The sequence below is a fragment of the Telmatherina bonti genome, assembly GCF_933228915.1.
Source record: "Telmatherina bonti genome assembly, chromosome: 4".
Classification (NCBI taxonomy): Eukaryota; Metazoa; Chordata; class Actinopteri; order Atheriniformes; family Telmatherinidae; genus Telmatherina; species Telmatherina bonti.
This window is the reverse complement of record NC_136622.1, coordinates 17065866-17084802: the sequence shown is the minus strand read 5'-3', so window position 1 is coordinate 17084802 and position 18937 is coordinate 17065866. Positions and strand designations below refer to the sequence as shown.

The 18937-nt window shown below is 36.8% G+C and overlaps 1 protein-coding gene across 1 annotated transcript; it reads right to left on the bottom strand.

Moving 5' to 3' along the window:
- Positions 1–304: 304 nt before the first annotated feature.
- slc26a6.1 (solute carrier family 26 member 6, tandem duplicate 1) lies at positions 305–18281 on the bottom strand (the record flags this gene model as incomplete). The annotated part of the gene is made up of 18 exons (XM_079238456.1): positions 305–334; positions 4868–4992; positions 5330–5384; positions 6329–6490; positions 6820–6909; positions 10540–10609; positions 11343–11449; positions 11540–11635; positions 12066–12143; positions 12297–12410; positions 13378–13525; positions 13994–14076; positions 15705–15857; positions 16144–16308; positions 16570–16718; positions 16969–17079; positions 17877–18016; positions 18136–18281. The coding sequence occupies 18 exons, from the start codon at positions 18279–18281 to the stop codon at positions 305–307; spliced, it is 2022 nt and encodes a 673-aa protein (XP_079094582.1).
- Between the last annotated feature and the right edge of the window lie 656 nt (positions 18282–18937).

Genomic DNA, 18937 nt, shown 5'->3' with positions numbered 1-18937 from the left:
TAATGTTGATGTGTTACATTCAGTCATCACATGGATGTATACAGAATTAGACATAGACCTCTTTTATGATTGCCCTCCATTATCTTGCAAATACTTCATAATATAACAGTCAACAATGATAATAAGTATAAGTATTAAGTATATTTATTGTCTGGAAATATGTGAGAAATACTGTGAGAAGTACCAGCACATGCAGACTGCGTAGCATTGCTTTGAAACAATTCAATTATGAGATGTGTAACATCCATACTACGAGATCATTGTCCTATAATTTACATTCAGTTGCAGAGGACATATTGTTGATTCAGCACTCACTCACGTCCAAGTTCATTTCCTGGGAAGAGAGAAAAAAAGAAAGGATGATATGAAAACAGTATGGTGAGATGCTTTATCACACTTCATATTAAACCATGGGGTGTCCAAAGAGAGTCACTTTTAAGAAAATGATCTAAATCAATTAAGCAAAAAATATAAACTGTGTTGATAGTCATTTGGTATTAATAAAGCGGTACTTTACATTTACCAGCAAGATAAAAAGCGGTGTATGTGACACACAATGTCCTGCTTACAATGCCGCAAGACAACAGAACAAAGAAATTACATTAGAGATACTGTGATTACACTAAACGGGTGTCAGAAATCTCTTTTGATGCTCTTAACAGAGAACATGATAGAGATTTAGACAGAGAGCTGACGTGGACGACAACAAATCAACATTGGTAACTGAGAGGCCAACAGAATTAAATTCAAAGTCAACGCGCCATTGATTGATTGAATCAGAGCTGCCATGACTGGATATCAAATCAGTAAGTCATGGCAGGTGAGAGGCACATGGGATGGGACAGAAAAGACAGTCAATGTTTTCACATCTGTTATTAAACCAGTCATGCTTAAATCTGCAGTGATTTTTAATGTAGCTGCTTATCAGAGTGAACTGGATTTTATTTAGAGTTGAGTATATACAGCAGTGTGAGGGGTAGCACAACGGGCCCCTCACTAAGGTGAACATATTCATTATATTGTAACATGTTTTTCTTGGTTTTTTTGCTAAGTTTTGTTTTGTGATTTTTGTTTGGGGTGACCATCACTAACATCTCTTTCTCTGAGGTCTGGTTGGGCGTGGCTTCATGGAGCGCACACATGGAGGCAGCTATAGGACCCAAGCTGTGGAGAATTTGTTTATGATTGCTCGTCTGGGCTGATCCAAGAACCCGGAGTAGAGGGGTGGGAGTGATTGGGTTGTTTTTGATTAGTTGGTTATTTTTGAATGATTATGTGTTTTGTTATGTATTTAGTTTAGTAAGTCGCATTGTATGTAAGTATGTAAATATTTTTTGGGGAATTAGGCTGTAAATAGTGGTTAATTTGTACGTAGTAATGTCCAGGAACCCTAGTTTTAAAATGGTTAAACTGGTAACTAATATAAAGACTGTGACTGGTGGAGGGAGGGGGATAGAGAGAAGCATGTGGGGTTTCAGATGCTGTGAAGGTCAACTGCTGTGATGCCTGCTGTACCCACCCTGCCTTTGGTGAGCAGTCTGTACCAGAAAAACTTTAAAAGTAAACTAAAACTCAGAGCTCTGAGAGGCCACTGTAGTGATCTTGGCCTTCCAGGATTAAAAGACATTCGAACCGGATGTTGTCATTTCTTTCTCTGCAGTAAGACTGGTCCACACAGGACGAGGAGGGTGACCATCTGACCCAAGGGAGGACGACACTAAGAGATTTACACCTTTTCTCTCTACAGAATGCGCTGTGTCAACACAAACCTTGATTCTTGTCAAAAATGACACCTTTCATCAAAGTACCAGACTTCATGGCGCCAGAACAACCCCCTCCCCTGACTAAGAAGGAGACTGGAAAGAAATCCAAACTTCTTTCCCCAATTGAAGGAACCGATTTAACTTAGTCTAAATGACTGTGGTTAATTGTTTTGATTGAATTTCTTCTTTTTCATTATTTTATCTTGAAATGTGATTTAATTCTTTGAACTGATCACACACGCATATTAATCATAAACACTGCATTAAATAATTGTTGATTGTGTTTTTCAAGCTTCAGACCTCTCCTAAGCTACTAATGTGAATGAATAAAATGTGAGTTTTCCTTTTTTAGGATTTATGGCCCGATGAGGACAAGTCATGACAATTAATTAATCCACCTTTAATAAAATTACATGTAGCCAATCTTTTCATGTGTGAAAGTAATACTATAAGTTAATGCTTTTCTTCCCCAGCAAACGAGGAATCTGCATAACTCTGAAAGAATGTGATTTGATGTGTATTGGAGTCAAAGCAAAGAATTTTGGGTATCATGTTCACATTAATGAGATGCAGAGGGAAGGAACTAGAGCTGACCTGATTGGATAAGGTTGGTCAGCCTCTGACAGAAGCAACTCATGATTGGCTGGAAGTTCGAAAGGCGGGTCTGTTTAAATTAGACTGGCAGCCTGACTTTCTCAGCTTTTTGTCTTTTTCTTCCTCTTAGCTTTTGTCTTCTGTTTAGTTTCTTTAGTTTTTCGCCTTTTCTTTTTAGTTATTTCATTATAAGCTTTTACCCCTCCGTTCTTCCGAACGGGAGAAAGTACAACAAGTGTTTATTTGTAACCAGTCATTTTTCCTGAGATCAGTAATTAACTAGAACCGTAGCTCCAACTTTTTCCACTGCGTCTTTACACGTAAAATCTGGAACTATCTATTTTTGGGACAATCTGGATCATCATCACGCCACTCTGGTACTCCGCTGAACGGACCCAGAAGCCCAGAGTAGCTATGTAGACCTACATCTTCTGACGCTCCAGGGATCCAATCCCCTGGAAATGCGCCAAATAGGGAAGCAACCAACCGCTTCGACCCCAGTCCGGACATTCAGTGTTCAAGTAGGATCTGATAGCGCTCTGACATTTGTGATGTCCCAAACCAGTACATCAAATTCTAATTAAATAATTAAATTTGAATTCTTATCCAAATTTAGGATTATTGAACACGTTCTTATCAAAGATTTAAGTAAGATAATCATCCCGATTTATTTGCTTAATTCCAACCAGTTTCTTCCTGCTCCATCTCATTTCATTAATTTCAGCGTTCCTTATTAATGCCAGAATTGAAAACCCATGCAGCCATATCCATTAACCCATGCCATTAATAACTTCCTTTTTACTGTTTCGTTTCTTCTATTGTGTTGTTTATCATCATTGTAATAAATATGTATAATCAATTCATCCATTCTTGTCATAATTTCTGAATGCACAATTTCTGGTTCATTCGTTCTTAGGATTTACTCCTTTAAATTGAGACTGTTTATTGAATTGAAAGTATTTCCGGTGTCTCATACGCCTGAATCTTAGGTTATTTAAAAGTGATGAGTGGTGCTCCGAGGTAATTAATAAATTCATAAATTAATAATTCGTAGAGGCATATTCCGCTACACCACTGTGGAGACCTGTGTTGTCGTTTATGTGTCCTGCTTCATCCTGCCATTGACCGATGATGTATTTCCTGTTTAGAGGGTTTCTTTGACACCAGAACCCCAACAAGCAGTAATAAAACATGCTTTACAAATCAGACAATTTAGGGTCAGCACTCTATACATTTATCTAATAATAAAAGACAACGGTATCATTATTCTGCAAACTGTGAATATGATCAAACTAACATAATTTTTATGTTTTTTTGCGTAGCTACAAACATATGATCTTGAAAGCCAGACATTTATTGTCGGTCTATGTATATTTGCAAAATTCAGCACGATGTAATGTAGTTTTTTTTAGGTTCACTTGTTTTTTCCTAGTTTGATTAAACTCTCGTTTTCATAGGGCAACATTTGTCTTTATAAACCTTGAAAAAGTTGTTATTTTCTAATGTCAGGATAATAATCAGTGGGACATCAGGATAAAAAATTAGATGATCTGGGAAAATTGGGTATTGTGTAAGCTGATGGGGTAACTATCATTTCACAGCTATGTTGCAATCACCAAAAGGACTGGAACAACAAAACAAAACACTCAAAAGAACAAACTCTTGCAACATAAACCATTAAGGTTCGTTAGGATACAAAATGAGCTAATGGCCAATCAAAACCATATTAATGAAACCAGAAATCAGGACACATGTCTTTCTCCTCAACAGGTTTCATTTGTACACGAATGACATTACATATCACAACCGACGTTTTACTTTAGAGAGGTGTTCTTTGGTATTTCAAGCATGTTTTTATTGTTTATTGAGCAATTCCATAGTAACTTTTGATAATCATGTATGAAAAATAATGTTTTTTTTTTAACTATTGTCCACTCTTCCTTAGTTTCCTCTGTTCAGATAAACAGTGAAATTACCCCATTTCCAGCACATACCACCAGACAATGAGAGGATGGCATGCAACATGTCTTGATACAACTTGTATATCAAATACAAAGATGTATAAAGTAGAAGTAGAAAGTGAAAGTCCTGTCCAGCAGTTCTTTCCAAGCAGTCACTAAACTAGGTGAATTTAATTAGTTGAGCTCCACTGCAAGGTAGATGAGCTTATTAGTAATAATACTTGTTCTAAATGCACAGGTAGATCCAAAAACATGGCAGGACTTCTACTTTATTTTTACTTCATCTTCTACTTTATACACCTCTGATCAAATAGCTGTGTGAAGCAGCTTTAAGCCCATTTGAGCCCATAAGATTGAGCCCCCTACTTTTTAACTATAAACCCTTAAAATAGACTACATTTAATGGATCTGTTTAAGTGCTACAACAAAATTTACAGTGACATAAGACACAAGCATTTTTTTTTATATTTAAAACTTACACTAAAACTGCAATTTTCTATCTTCTATTTAACTTGAGTAAGACTTTTTTTTTTTTTTTTTTTTTTTTACCTTTGGAGAGATGGACAAGGTGGTGAGACAGTGCTGGACAGCATGATGAACCGATGGAAAGAGACAAGAGCTGGGCACGCTGTCTGGTATATAACCCTGAATCTGGAGCTGTGATAAAACTGTCTCTGTTGACGCACAGAAAGTTTTAGAAATACAAAACACCAACTTTTTGTATCTTCAGATAATGCAACTGAGATGAGAACTAAATCTGCTCTGAACTAGATCATGAATGTGAAGCTTTTAAGTTGAAATTCACAACTCACAATAAGAAAGTAATTGTTTTAGCAAAGTACAGAAAGAAGTATTGGAAGATTGGTGGGATACTAAACTGTGGAAATAGTAGTAAAACATCAAAATCATATTTTGCATATGTGTGTATGTATGTGTGAGTTATTGAGTAAAAAAGAAATAGAAGACTGAGCACACTGTAAGAGGTAAGTGAGCATGAAATGTGATGCTGACCTGTGCATCCTGCGAGAAACACGCTGACACCCTGCATGTCCAAGTCTTCAACAACCTGGTGAATGCACAAACACACATAAAAAAGAATTAAATACCCTGTAAATCATGAACACATTTTGTCTTATGCAAAATGTTGATTCATTGAGGTTAATAAGGATTTTTTTTCTTTTTATTATCATTGAGGTCAAAGAGCATAGGATTAAAAGTTCATCAGTGAGAATGAAACTGCTACTCACTAATAGCTGCGACTGTGTGTATAACTTCTAGAGCATGTTTCTCATGTTTTTATTATCTCACATGCAATTACAGCACATGTTGTTGTTCTTGAAGTCTTTGAGCAGCAGGAAGGAACCAGAGTGAATGCTTGACTAATAAACATCTGGTCCCAATAACAGACAGCAGACATGGCAGTCAGTCGTTTCCATTACATTGTTTTACAAAATAAAGCGATATTTCTAAGTTTTGATAAACAACAATTGCAATTTGTGGATGTTTCCATAAGCCGCAGTTTTTGTGAGAATTGTGACCAATGCAAAGTAGCCACGTAGCGTCATTTTTGGGGTTTTCTACGTGCTGCAGAGAATTTGCTACGGCTTTTCGAAGCTTTTACCCTCTTTCTTTTCTAAAACTCTAAAATTCGCTGTTTGTTCCGTCACATCCGGGAACACAGAAATACAAAAAGGGTTTTATGCTTTTGCGTTATATTTCATATCAAAACAACTGAAAAAACACCATGAGTGTAAAAACTTTATCAATATTTGAGACTTCTTTCAAAATGTAGGTGTTTCCGTTAGCATTTTTTTAATTGCGATATTTATTACGCAATTTTTGGTGTAACAGAAACACACCTGTTGTAAGGGGTGAATTAATAGCTTTGTTATGCGATTGGTACAACAGTAACAAGCAAATGCACATCAATTAAAGAGATTAATCATTTCTTACAATTAAGTCAGCTAATGTAAACCAAATGTATTCTTCTTGCCTCTTCTCTTTGCTCACCTTGCAAAGTGCTGTCATGGCTGCCGAGTCCATGAAAGTAACTGAGCTGAGATCTAAAACCAGGCGGTAGATGTGTGTGTCTTTCAGGGTTGAGGAGGAAGTAGTCATGCAAGTTGCAGAAGGAATTCCAACTGGGTTTTCCTTCTGGCCACAACTCACTTTCTGCCGTGGTGAGAAGGAGAAAATAAAGTGGGACAAAAAAGTCTGGGAGTCAAGTAAAGTTTTCTGTTTCAACCAAAGGGATTACAGAGCAACAACAAACTAATTCACATTATTTAAATGGCAATAATGGCATCTTATAAAAGTTTACATACAGCATTAATCTATTTACATGATGAGAAAACAAATTAAAGGGCTGACTCTGTCACTGTCAGCATTAAGTGGATTAAGACTGACAGTGTTTTAATGTAAGACTAATCTAACAGCCAGGACTTAATATAATGACATCAGTAATTGCTATAAAATTCTCGAGTTACTGCAAGTGTCGTCACCTGTCTGATCTCAGTAAAGAGCAGCTCTGAGTTGGCAAAGTAAACTGGACTGGAACATGAGAGTACCGTTACTCCAGGAACTGGTTTAGCCTGTTAAAAAGCAGAGACATGCATGGATTTACATGGATTCTTCCCCACTCTCCCTCCCAGTTAGCTTTAGGTTATAGGATGTTAAAGATTAAGCCAGTTATTTCCAACTGGTTGCTTCTGACCTCTTTCCTAAAAAGCAGTGGATGGTCTGGGTCACGTAACAGATTTCTATGTGTTACTACAAAAAAAAAAAAAAAAAGCAAAAAAACTAAGGACAATGATAAAACAAATATCAAACTAAAAAAAAAAAAAACTATATTCTATTTGTTCTTCAGAACTTGATTGTTTTCTCTCATTTTAATCATGTCATTATACATTTCCTGTCCTGTACATATAGTTATATTTAATGTAGTTTAATGTCGTTCAAACTTTCAGCTTTAACCATAACATGCACAGATGCCCAGCTTAAAAACATCTACTGACAATTGTACATACTGATATATAGATTATGAAAATACACTAAGAGGCTTTAAATCACCAATTAAAATACTTTTTAGAGCAAAATACTGTTACTGAAGTTTTATACAGTGTTTTTGTATAATATCTGACTGCAAAGGACAAATAAAGACACATAACAACCTTGAAAAAAATTGTATCAGTATACTTTTTAGTACACAGCTGATGACAATAAACTGCTGTGTGACAAATAATTACTATTTTTTAATTTAGCTGCTAGTTATACTTATTGAAAACTTTTTAAACTCTCAGCAGATGATGAAGGGGATTTACTGCCACAATTTTCCTAATTAATACTTCTTTTTTTTCGTGGTTTTATAGAATGACCAATAGACTTTAACTCTTTTCAGAAATGAAAATTTTAACAAACCAAGGTAAAAACTGGTTTCTCGTAAATGTGCAGATAAGTTATTAATATAATCAAAACACAAATGATGACCATTTAGGCAAACTTTGGTTCATACTTAACAAGAAATAGTATTCTTACTTTTTTTTAACAGTGCATATGTGATGTGCTAAAAAGAAATAAAAGGAGAAGAGATGCACTCACTTCACTGAGGGAGACTTTAACAAAGAAGCTAACTATAGACTCCATCATTAACGCATGACAAAATGTTCAGGGAGAAGCTGCGCAGCAGCCACCAGTGAAACAGACTGAAGACAGATAAACTAAAAGGATCAGAAAGGGGTTGACAAAAACTCAGATACTCTGAACCCAAACAGACTGCGTGGGGTGACAGTTTGGTGTTTTAATGTACGACAGATGGTAGGTTTCAGGCAGATTTATCTTTAATTAGTATTTTTAGCTGCATAAGTTTGCTAATTAAGAGTAGTTTATTAAGTTGATTAAAGTCTGACCATCACAAGAGTGTTGGCTGTAGCTGTCCTGTCAAAGCTCAATATTTTATTATTATTTCATATTAATTAAGTTAACTGGTCGCAATAAATAGCATATGCAGCTACTGGAATATTCATGTGTCTAATGTAAAGTTATTTCTCATGTTTTTTATGATGAAAGAGGATGTCAACCTGACAGTGATGTCATATATATATCAGTACCCAACAAACTAAGGCTGCTGACACACAGTTGAAATCAGAACGTATTTCACATACAGATAAAAGACAAGTTGAAGTCATCATACTGATGATATTTTACAGATGTTGCTCCACAGCCTGTAGTCAGTGAGGTTAATCAAAAGTCACGTAGTGTCAGTGGGATGAGTGACAGAGCTAGATTTTTATGCATAGGGTGATCACTTCGTTCAACTCTTCTATTCAGGTCAGGAGCAGCAGTCACTCAGTACCATCTATAACACCAGAGTCTTGAGAAAAGGCACCCAGATCTCCACTGACCCCTCGCACACCCTGCACTCTCACTACACCCTGTTACCTTCAGGGCGCAGGTACAGGTCTCTCCCTCTGAGAACAAAGAGGGCCACTTCCACCTTCCTTCCCACCTCTATCCGTCTGTTAAATGGTTGATGGCTATTGCAGACTGTTATATTTATGACTGTGTATGGCATATTGGTGTCAATTGTTGTTTTTAACTTATTTATTAACTGACATGTTGAGTTGTGTGTGTGGACATGTCTTTTTATTTTATTTGTCATGGTCGTGCTCTACCCGCAAATGAAGTTCCTAACGGATAAATAAAGTGAATTTGATTTGATTTGATTTGATTCGTCAGAAGAGTTGGATTACGTGGTCCAGTTCTTTGCAAGAAACCAGCAATGAATAAGCTGCACTCAACACAATAATGTGGGAACTATTGTTTCTCATATTTTAACAAAGGGACTATTGGATTGAGAGAAAAAAAACAAAGAAAAGAACGGAAAAATTTGCACTGCCTACCGCACTATGTGGCAACACCTCGATCCAAGTGGACTCACAGCGGTCTATCACTTATGTATGATGCCCTCTATTGTTTGATTTCTCACTCTCAGATGTAAATCGCCTTGGATTAAAGCGTCTGCTAAATGACTAGAATAGAATAGAACAGAAGGTGTGCAAGTCTTTATCAGGTGGGACTTTATACAAATAAAGGAAATTATTGCGCTCTTCTCTCTAACACACACACTCCCACTGCTCTGATAACTGTGGCCAAGCTGAGACATAAGAAGGGTAACAGTTGTGTTATTAAAAAAATATATTTGATATGACATTATTGTGCAAACCAGGAAGTGAATGTGTTTCAAGAAAATATTGTTTTGTTAACTCTGCATAATTGAGAAGCGAGACAACAATGATCACATATTAGTCCTGAACTTGCATCATTAAATCGTTAATGATTAAAAGTGCTGCATGAAAGCACAACATCACACAACTGCAACACCTCCTCCTACCTCCTTATAAGGAGGTAGGAGGAGGTGACTTCTTTAACAAGAAAATGCTTTACTGAAGTGTATGAAATTACTTTATAGTTTGTACTCAAAGGTACAAGCAGATGACTTGTAGGATCATGTTATTTGCAGGAATTGGATTGGAGTTTTGGATTTTTTGAAAAACTTTGACGTCTTTTCAGTTTCAGATGAACCAACCCCTCATTTAGTTAGTTACTACCTAACAAAGGACAGAAAAAAGAAAACATTAGTAAGGTTTTAGGGTTAAATTTCTGTTGATAATCAACAGAGAAAATACCGAGTTAGGGTTTGAGAGAAAAAAAAAAAAAAGCTTAGGTTTCAAACCAGTCACAAGAAAAAATGCATGTGCGCATGATTTTAAAAATGAAACCACTTACTTGCTGTGGTTTTATTACAGCTTCCTAAGTTCATAGCTTGGACAGTTTTCAGTGTTCATGTGTAAAATGGTCTGTTCTAAAGTTGCCTTCTGCTTTGGAGTCCAGTTTGACAAAGAGCAACTCAGTATTATCTGCTTTTACCCCACATAAATCAAAGATTTAGACTTCACTGACTGACATTTAAAATTAGCAAGCAGTAAATTTCAGTTATTAAAACATAACCAGTTAGTTGGGGATGTAACACGTGCTATATCAACATTCTTTGCAGATAAGAGGGAGTAAATGGAAAAAAAATAAAGATTGTTTCCTTAGCAAGGCAACCTTTTATGAGTTGGCATTAAAGGTCAGATATGCAACATGATGCTGATTTCTTTAGCACGTTGGTTAATCATTTAGAAATTTGCTAAAACATTCTTTGTAAGAGAGATTAAGTTTACCTGAAGGTAGACTCCCATATCTCTGTAACAGTCTGTTCCAGGAATATGACCCAAAACAGCCACGGAGGAGCTGGAAGATGAGGTGGAGATGAAAGATGGAAGAGACACAGAGAGAAATATTAATGAAGGCGCAAGTAAGATGAAATGAGAAAGAAGTATGACAGAAGGAAACACTGAACTATTAAAATGTATGAGAAGAATGTGAAGAGTTGCAGAATTTATTCCATTCTGCACACAGAACCTACATCCTTTTATCCTTTTAGTTTCAATATAAATTTAAGACACTAAGATAAAACACTGATACCATTTTATTTCAAAATAAGAAGACAATTAAACTGTATACAATACAAACATGCACTTTGTTTTTAGTTTGTTTCAAAAGTGGGTTTTATTAATTTGGTTTTCTTTTTTTCTTTTCCATGAGCTTTGTTTCCTTCTTGTTTTGCTTTAAAAACTAATGTTTACCCCTGTTTTAAATCATACACTGAAAATTTGCTCTGAAAACAAATTCATACTCCTATTTTGTGAATAAAACAAATAGACAAAAAAAGAGATCTGTAGATCTAGTCACCATCAAGAAAATAACTGCCCGTTAAATTTAGTGACTTTTGGTCTCTGAAAATGGTAAGTACAGAGTTTGTGAAGATTTGAAATCGTCTGTAATGCAAAATAATAAGATAAATAAAATATCCTACAGATTCCAAAATAGGTTTAACACAAAGCCTATTCAGGAGGTATTAACAGGTTTTGTATCAAACTGAATAATCATTGTATCATAGTTGATCATGTAAGGTTATCATTACTGTTGAGTCCTGTAGATAAGTGTTAGCAGAGAAAATACGACAGCCACAGCCAAACCCAGGTCCAGGTTAAAGATGAGGGTGGAAATCAGTGACGCTACCCACACCAACTGAAGACATGAAGAGAGGAGAGGTGGGTACAGGATGAGAAGGGAGACACATGCAACAGGCCTAGACTGTTAAGTGTATTTGTGGCCCACCAGGTCCAATCTGTCAGCTTTCCAGAGCAGACACACATCTTTAAACTGAGCCAGAATCCCCTGCAGGTTCACCACGATGATAACGGCCAGCACTGCCTATACATGCGCACACACATAAACACACAAAACCCAAATCTGATCATTTACGTTAGACATGTCCTGGAGCTTTTTTTTTAGTATATCCATGAATTTGATCTCCATTTCACAGTGGTGGTTTATAAAGAGATTAAATTGTAGCCAGGACATAACAAACACATTACAAACATCTGTTTTTGCTTGGTTTTCTTGGCATTGTGTCACTATGACCTTTTAGTGGCTAAGTGATGTTGGTAAATGTCATGTAGCATGTTGTAACTTTACACAACACTTACAAATCGTTAAAATCATAAATAATGTAACAGCTACATGCCAGTGTCTGACAGGCTTATGGAAGGCTTAAGCAAGCTGCAACAGCTGAGAAATATCTGATCTGAACTCTTGATGAATATTATGATTATTCCATGACTTTCTCATACATTCACTCTACCTTTGGCAGCTGCTCGAAGAGATGACCAATCTTCAACAATATAGTCAGAATCGTCAAAGCTGATACCAGACCTGCCATCTAAAATAAGACATCATAAATTAATAAAAATCAGTGAAAGGAAACAGACAATAGTATAGAGTTTATTTATTCATTTTTTACTGTGTCCCTCTGAAACATTACTCATATAGAAGTGCTCTGGGTTTTGATGTCAACTGGAATAGATAACAGCACCTGTGATTTGACCCCGATGCTATCCTGGACCATACTGCGAGAAAAGGAGCAGCTGACAGCAAAGCACTGGAACATTCCTCCGATAGTGTTGCACAGACCTAGAGCCAGCAGGTCCTGATCAAGATACAGACAGCTAAGTCCCAAGTAAAACATGGGCTTACGGGACACAGGCTTCTACATCATACAGGATATAAACCAGTTGGTCATCTCTATCTACCTTTATGTTGCCTCTAGATTCTTAAAGGCTAAGTAAGAATCTATTAGCAGAAATACAATGTAACTGTTTTCATTTCTAAAGTCTTCATTACTAACACACACACCATTGAACTGAACTGAGTTTGAGTTATTCTGTCAAGAAGCAAAATTTCTTAAGGAATTCATGTTTCAAGCTTGTATGATAGGTGTTGCTAAACTTTTCATTCTTGCATCTTGTTATATTAAATGTATGTGTCTTTGGAAGCTTTTGCTTTGCAAAGCACTTTGTGTTAAACTTGTGTCTGAAAAAGTGTTAAATAATTGCAAGTGTGTTCTCAAAACATACACAGGGAAACACACAGCTAATAGCGTATTGCTAATGTGAGAAAAGCCTTCTACCTAATTGGCAGCTCTAATAAACCCCCTGAATGCTGACTGGCAGAAACAACTGTGACTCAATATCTCTGAGTTATATCAGGCAGCAGCAGATTTAAAAATGAGGCCACAAAATAAAGTCTGCAGTAACTGGATCAAAGACTGAAGAAAGTCATACCCCTTCAAACCTTGAGGTTCTGCAAAAGTTAAAGTTTGCCTTGTTATTAGCTCTGAATTTTTATTTTATTAGGTTTGCAAACTGTGTTTCTTTTAACCTAAAATCTGTATTTCAAGATGAAAAGAAGCTACCAACAACAGCACAGCTGATGTCTGAATCATTTTGAGTTCTAGCTGTGGCCTAATGCAAAGAAATGTCTCTTGTTTGTGTTAAATTTGAATAATGGTGATCATGGGTGAGAGAATGTCTAATATTTTCTGACTTTTTAAAAAGAAATGATTCAAATTAACAACAGCACAGCTAAAATAGGTGTAATAACTAGAGTGAATGTACCTGACTGGAGTCCACCTGGTAGCCATGTTTGTGGGCGAATACTGAGCCCATGGCTGAGAGGAAACTGAAGCCAACCAAAGCTACAGACAGAGCTGGAATAAAAAGCTCTCTGTAATGAGACAAAGTGGGAAGGACTGGGGGAAATAAGCTGGAGAGAGAAATGTAAGGAGGAAGAAAAAAAAAGACTGTTTTAAACACTGACTACTAATTGCTTAAAGAAATTATATGTTTCATATCGTGACATAAAGAATTGTGACAACCAGTCGAGCCATTTCATGAATTAGTAATTGTCTTAACACAACATTCAGGGATGAAAATATTCAAATTACTGGCTAATTTCCTGTTTGAGAACAGAGTCATGTTCTGATGATGAATTAGAGGAGATAAGAGGATTAGCATATGAAATGTGGAAGTGAAAAAAATGGTCTTATTCAATAATCAATATTTTAATTAAATGAATACTTCAAAGTGACAGAAAGTTGGAATATTTCATATTGTACTATAAATGCAGGAAATCTGCATGCGGAAAACTACAGCAAATGTCTGTTAAATGTTAAAAAAAAGAAGAAAACTTCCTTGTGGAATGACAAAGATAGAATAACCCAGTTATACTGACCCACTGGGTATGTGTCCCACCACCTGGACTCTGTGTTGTCCAGCCAGATCCATCTGCACTGACAGGATGGTGCCCAGGATGATCTGTGTGTGAAAAACAATGGGCGTGAAAATTTTCCTCACTGATGAATTTGGAAAGACAAATATAAACTGTTTTACATCAAAATGTCTCTTAAATCAGCCTAAATAAACACATCAACAAGGACACTTAACTAATGTAATCATAATTTTATGGATTAATACAACTTGCTAGATTCATGATAAACAGTGATGATATGAAGCCATTTCTTTCATAATACATCCGTTTTTTTGTTTTTTTTTACAGATTGCTATGGATCTAAAACAAAGAATTAAAAGCTGACCTGATGATCACTTGCAATATAATGACCCTGATAAACTCTGTGAAGTTGTTTCTTTGTGTGCAAATCTTGCTCCTGTCATTTACATTTTTCTGTTTCGATCAAAACAAGATTATAGGAGGAAAAACATGAAGGCCATGTTGCTGTAATTGTCACCGCCACCATCAGAGGATATGATGCTGATTAATCAGCAACCAGGTGCAGATATTTGCTATGTGTGGGGATTTGTGGGTTATGAGATAAAAACAGATTATTATATAATCATGAGTCATCCATCAGTTCATCACTGTGGCATCTGTCCATCTGGATGCCTCTTGCAGACAAAAGTCTACTATATGTGTGTGTCTGCTTGTGTGTGCGTGTGTGCAGTTTTGTTTTTATATACTTGGTCAACCCAACAGCTGTGTAAGCACAAAAATGGAGGATCCCACAAGTTTAAATGTGTTTTGGGAAAAGGTTTGGGACAGAAGAACATGCAGCCTATGGTTGCGATGAAAGAAATTGCATGGTAATTCTAAAAATGGCATCCATGAGGGTAAGTGTCATTTTAGAAGCATAAATTTGAGCTGAAAATGCAATCGTTTTCTAACCCGATCAAGAAAGTTAGATTTTCAAATTGGAAAAAAAGCTATGTTAGTAGTAGGAGTTAAACACCAACAAGAATTGAGGAAATTGTGATACTTAAGTGTTGTGTAGTTAATTAAGAAAGCTAAGACATAATTATAAATTAAATAAATAAAACAGAAATGGTTGTTACATGCATAAAACCTGTCTCTCAGCTTAAAATGATTGACTTAAATTGTTGTATTTAACTGCGCTATCCAACCCCACCCTCTGCCCCCTTATGGGCCATTTTGTGCAGTGTACAAAAAGGCAACACTGGACCTTCTCTCCATATTTTTAGGATGATAGAACTTGTAAAACAAGTCTGTCCATCCATGAGAGTGCTAAATTGCTGGTTATGTGGTATAACAAATGTGTACATAAAACAGTAGACAGCATAGACGACATGTAAGCTAACGGCTAACTTAGCATACAGCTCCATGTATAAGAGCCCAAGACAGGATTTTGTTGCTTATTTAAGAAAACACTTGAGAAAGATATTTGCTCTAATTTATTCAAGTTCTATTTCCACATGGTGTTTTTAGAGATAATATTTATTAGTACAATCTTATACGTAATACTTACAAATTAACAAAGTAATTAGTATTCAGGTAATGGCTAAGGAAATGCATTATGCCAATAGCAGAACCATTTGATTTGTGTGTTTGTGTATGAAATGAAATATTCGTGCTATTGTGTGTGTGTGTGTGTGTGTGTGTGTGTGTGTGTGTGTGTGTGTATGTGCTTCACCAGTATAAGTTCCCAGGGAATGGCGACAGGTAGCTTGCTTTTAAAGCGCTCATTCAGCATCTTGCCTCCAATTAGCATCACAAGTGAAACCAAGGAGACTAGCAGAGCTCCTGGTACGGCACTGGTCACTCCATACAGAACATCCTTTAAAGTCTAAGGGAGACACACATAAATGACTAGTTTTTTGTTTTATGATTGTTAAAAACAATATTGGTCCACTTTATAATCTACAGTTTCAACTGCTGTAACTACAATATTTGACTTTCACACGTTGTAAACAATCATTTTCAATAAATCTTATGTAAGATCAGAAAAAAATATGGCAGCTACACTATATTCTTACTGGCCTGTCATGTGCAGGCGGGGTTTTTCCCTTTAACAGATCTGAAGATTGCTGATATAAGTATGCGAGGGACGGTAACGAAGTGCATCAACTGACCAAAGCTGAAGCCAGCAGTCCGGTATGTCTATGGGCAGGTATTCCAGTCATCAGTGGAAGCTGCAGGATGATTACATGCAGACCTGCTGCTGTGGTGTACCCTCTGATTACAGGATCAGACAACCAGCGACACACACCACCTCCCTGCAGCAGGTACAGTAGGAGCTAATGCAAAAACACACATACAGAAGTAAAGAACTCCTCCATTCACTGCTGATCATGACGCTATTGTGTCTTCATATGTACTGTTTACACTCTTAACTTTTAATAAAATAAAGAACACTAAACAATGGTTGGCACTGTTAATTAAAACAAAAAGACGATGCAGGATGCTTTAATTCTGCTCTTGAACTATGCATTACTGGTCAGGTTCAAGTGTGTGACAGTGAGTCTGAGCATGTGCATGCTGTTTGGTTGTGTATGTACCTGTATGAGGCCACAAAGGAAGGTGAGTTGTACAGCCATGTTCACTTTAGCAGCTTCCACAGCGAGCTGACTATCTTCATCACTGTTGCTAGGTAACTCCACACTACCTGTAACAGACCCTATCATGATGGCCAGGACGGCGAAAGTACCTGTCACACATGAACACACACATACAGGGGGAAAAAAAAAGTACTGAACGGTAAAACTGAAGTAAAATGAATGAATGACTAAACTACCTTTTGCTTTTTTATATTCATTTTTACCAGAAATATGCAAAAACTGAGATGTTTTTTGTTTGATCCAGGTTTTAGTTGGTCTTTTTTCGGGTAAGCTCTTGAACAAGACAATAAACCACTGAGAATATTGAGAAAAATTCATACAAATGAACTTGATAGTCACCAATGGAGAGGTGTCTGGAAGTGCCAAAGACAAAGTAGATGATGAGGGGATAGAGCGAAGTGTAGAGTCCGAACACTGGAGGAACTCCTACCAACATGGCATTGGCCATTCCTTGATGAGAAGATGAAAAGCATGACAAATGTTAAAATAAATTTAAAGTCATATTTTTTTAAGTAATTAAGTGTTTTTAGGGAGTTTGCAGTACCAGAGTTTAAGAAAAACATTCAATTGTTAAAGAACACCCGACACTTAAAAGGTCAAGCAGTTTGAAAACCTGATTATTGATCTGAACCTCATTTATTTACCAGGAGAGGAAGAGCGAAACAAATACAAAATGGTTGTATGTTTATTGACACCAGATACCCACTTCCTATTCTCATAAGAAATTATACACTTGATGTAGCAAAAGTTACCATTTGATGTAACACAGGATGCAAACTGCATATTTACACACATTACATTTTACTTAATCCAGGGGGTTCCAAAGTCGGTCCTCGAGGGCTGCTGTCCTGCAGGTTTCCCATGTATTCCTGTTCCAACACATCTAGCTTCCACTAAATGGATCAAACAGCCAATGACGTGCACAACTGATTAAGCTCTACTACTAATTCATTTGAATCAGGTGTGTCTGAGCAGGGATACATAGAAAACCTGCAGGATTCTGGCCCTCGAGGACCGGAGCTGGACACCTCTGACTTAATAAAACCATTATTTTAATTTGATTTTGAAGTTTTATAAATATAGTTTGCAAATTTTAATACAAATGTGCTTTAATGTCTCTACTTCAAATTCCAACAAAAATTCCTTCATTTCTGCATGAGAAAGGAAAATTAAGTATTTAGTTGTAACAGCTTGTTGAAATCCTTTTTGGACTCTAAACAGTGTGTGATTGTTATCTGTATCCTCACCCTGTGGCAGGTGCATGATCCCCACACTGACTCCAGATACGGCATCTCCAACAGCATTTTCCCTGATAGAGTAATGAGGCAGCCATGACAGGATAGGAAAAAAGCCCAGCAGGAGGCTCTTCATCCTTGAACCAGAACACCTAGAGGAGTATAAACACAGACGTTCAGACTACAGAGCACCCAGAACTTCAATAATATGTGCACATAAAAGGGCCCATACTGACAGTGCAGTCAATACTAAACCTAGCCTTTAACTCACCGAAATTTTGCCTTCACCCTGTCCAGAAATGACAGGGACTTCCTTTCTACCCTCTGGCCTAGAATGTCCAGCTGTGCTTCATCCAGGGTGACTGCAGGATTATGCCGCATGCAGTGAGGAAGACCATTTCTCTCAGTGCTGTCCATCTGAAATCCCTGTCGAAGGCAACTGGCAGTACAGTGAAGTTTAACTTCACTCTTGTTTGAACAATGGGTATTTGTTTAATGAGTCTTACTCACTTATCCGTATGTGTGTGTAATGTGTTAAATTACAAGTCAAAGAAGATATTGAGTAATATTGTCTGTAACAAAAACAAACCAAAGCAGCCAGAGAGAGAAATGCTTGTTAATATCTATCAGCAAGAAGCCACATCACTACAAACAGTTCACATGACAGACAGCGAGAGGGTGCATGTGTATGGCCAGCACACACTCGGTAACGCAAGCTCTCACACGTGAATCAGGGAAAGTGGAGAACAGCCTTGAACTCTGCACACTGAAGCCAGTTTACAGCCCCTTTCTCCTCCCCTTCACCAGCCCATTCAATAACTCTGAATGCCTCTATTATCCCAGCTCAGCTTTCAGAGATACCATATGTGTGTTTGTGTGCGTGTGTGTATAGGTGCGTGTGTTGGAAAGAAAGAGTGAGTGAAAGAGGTAGAAAGAAAGACACTAAGAGACTAAATGAGAAATCATTATATCAATTTGAACATGTTTTAATGCATTGCAGTGTGAAAATATTCATTTTAAAGAGTCTTATACTTATACATATACTTATGTGTTAAGTCTTATACTTAACACAT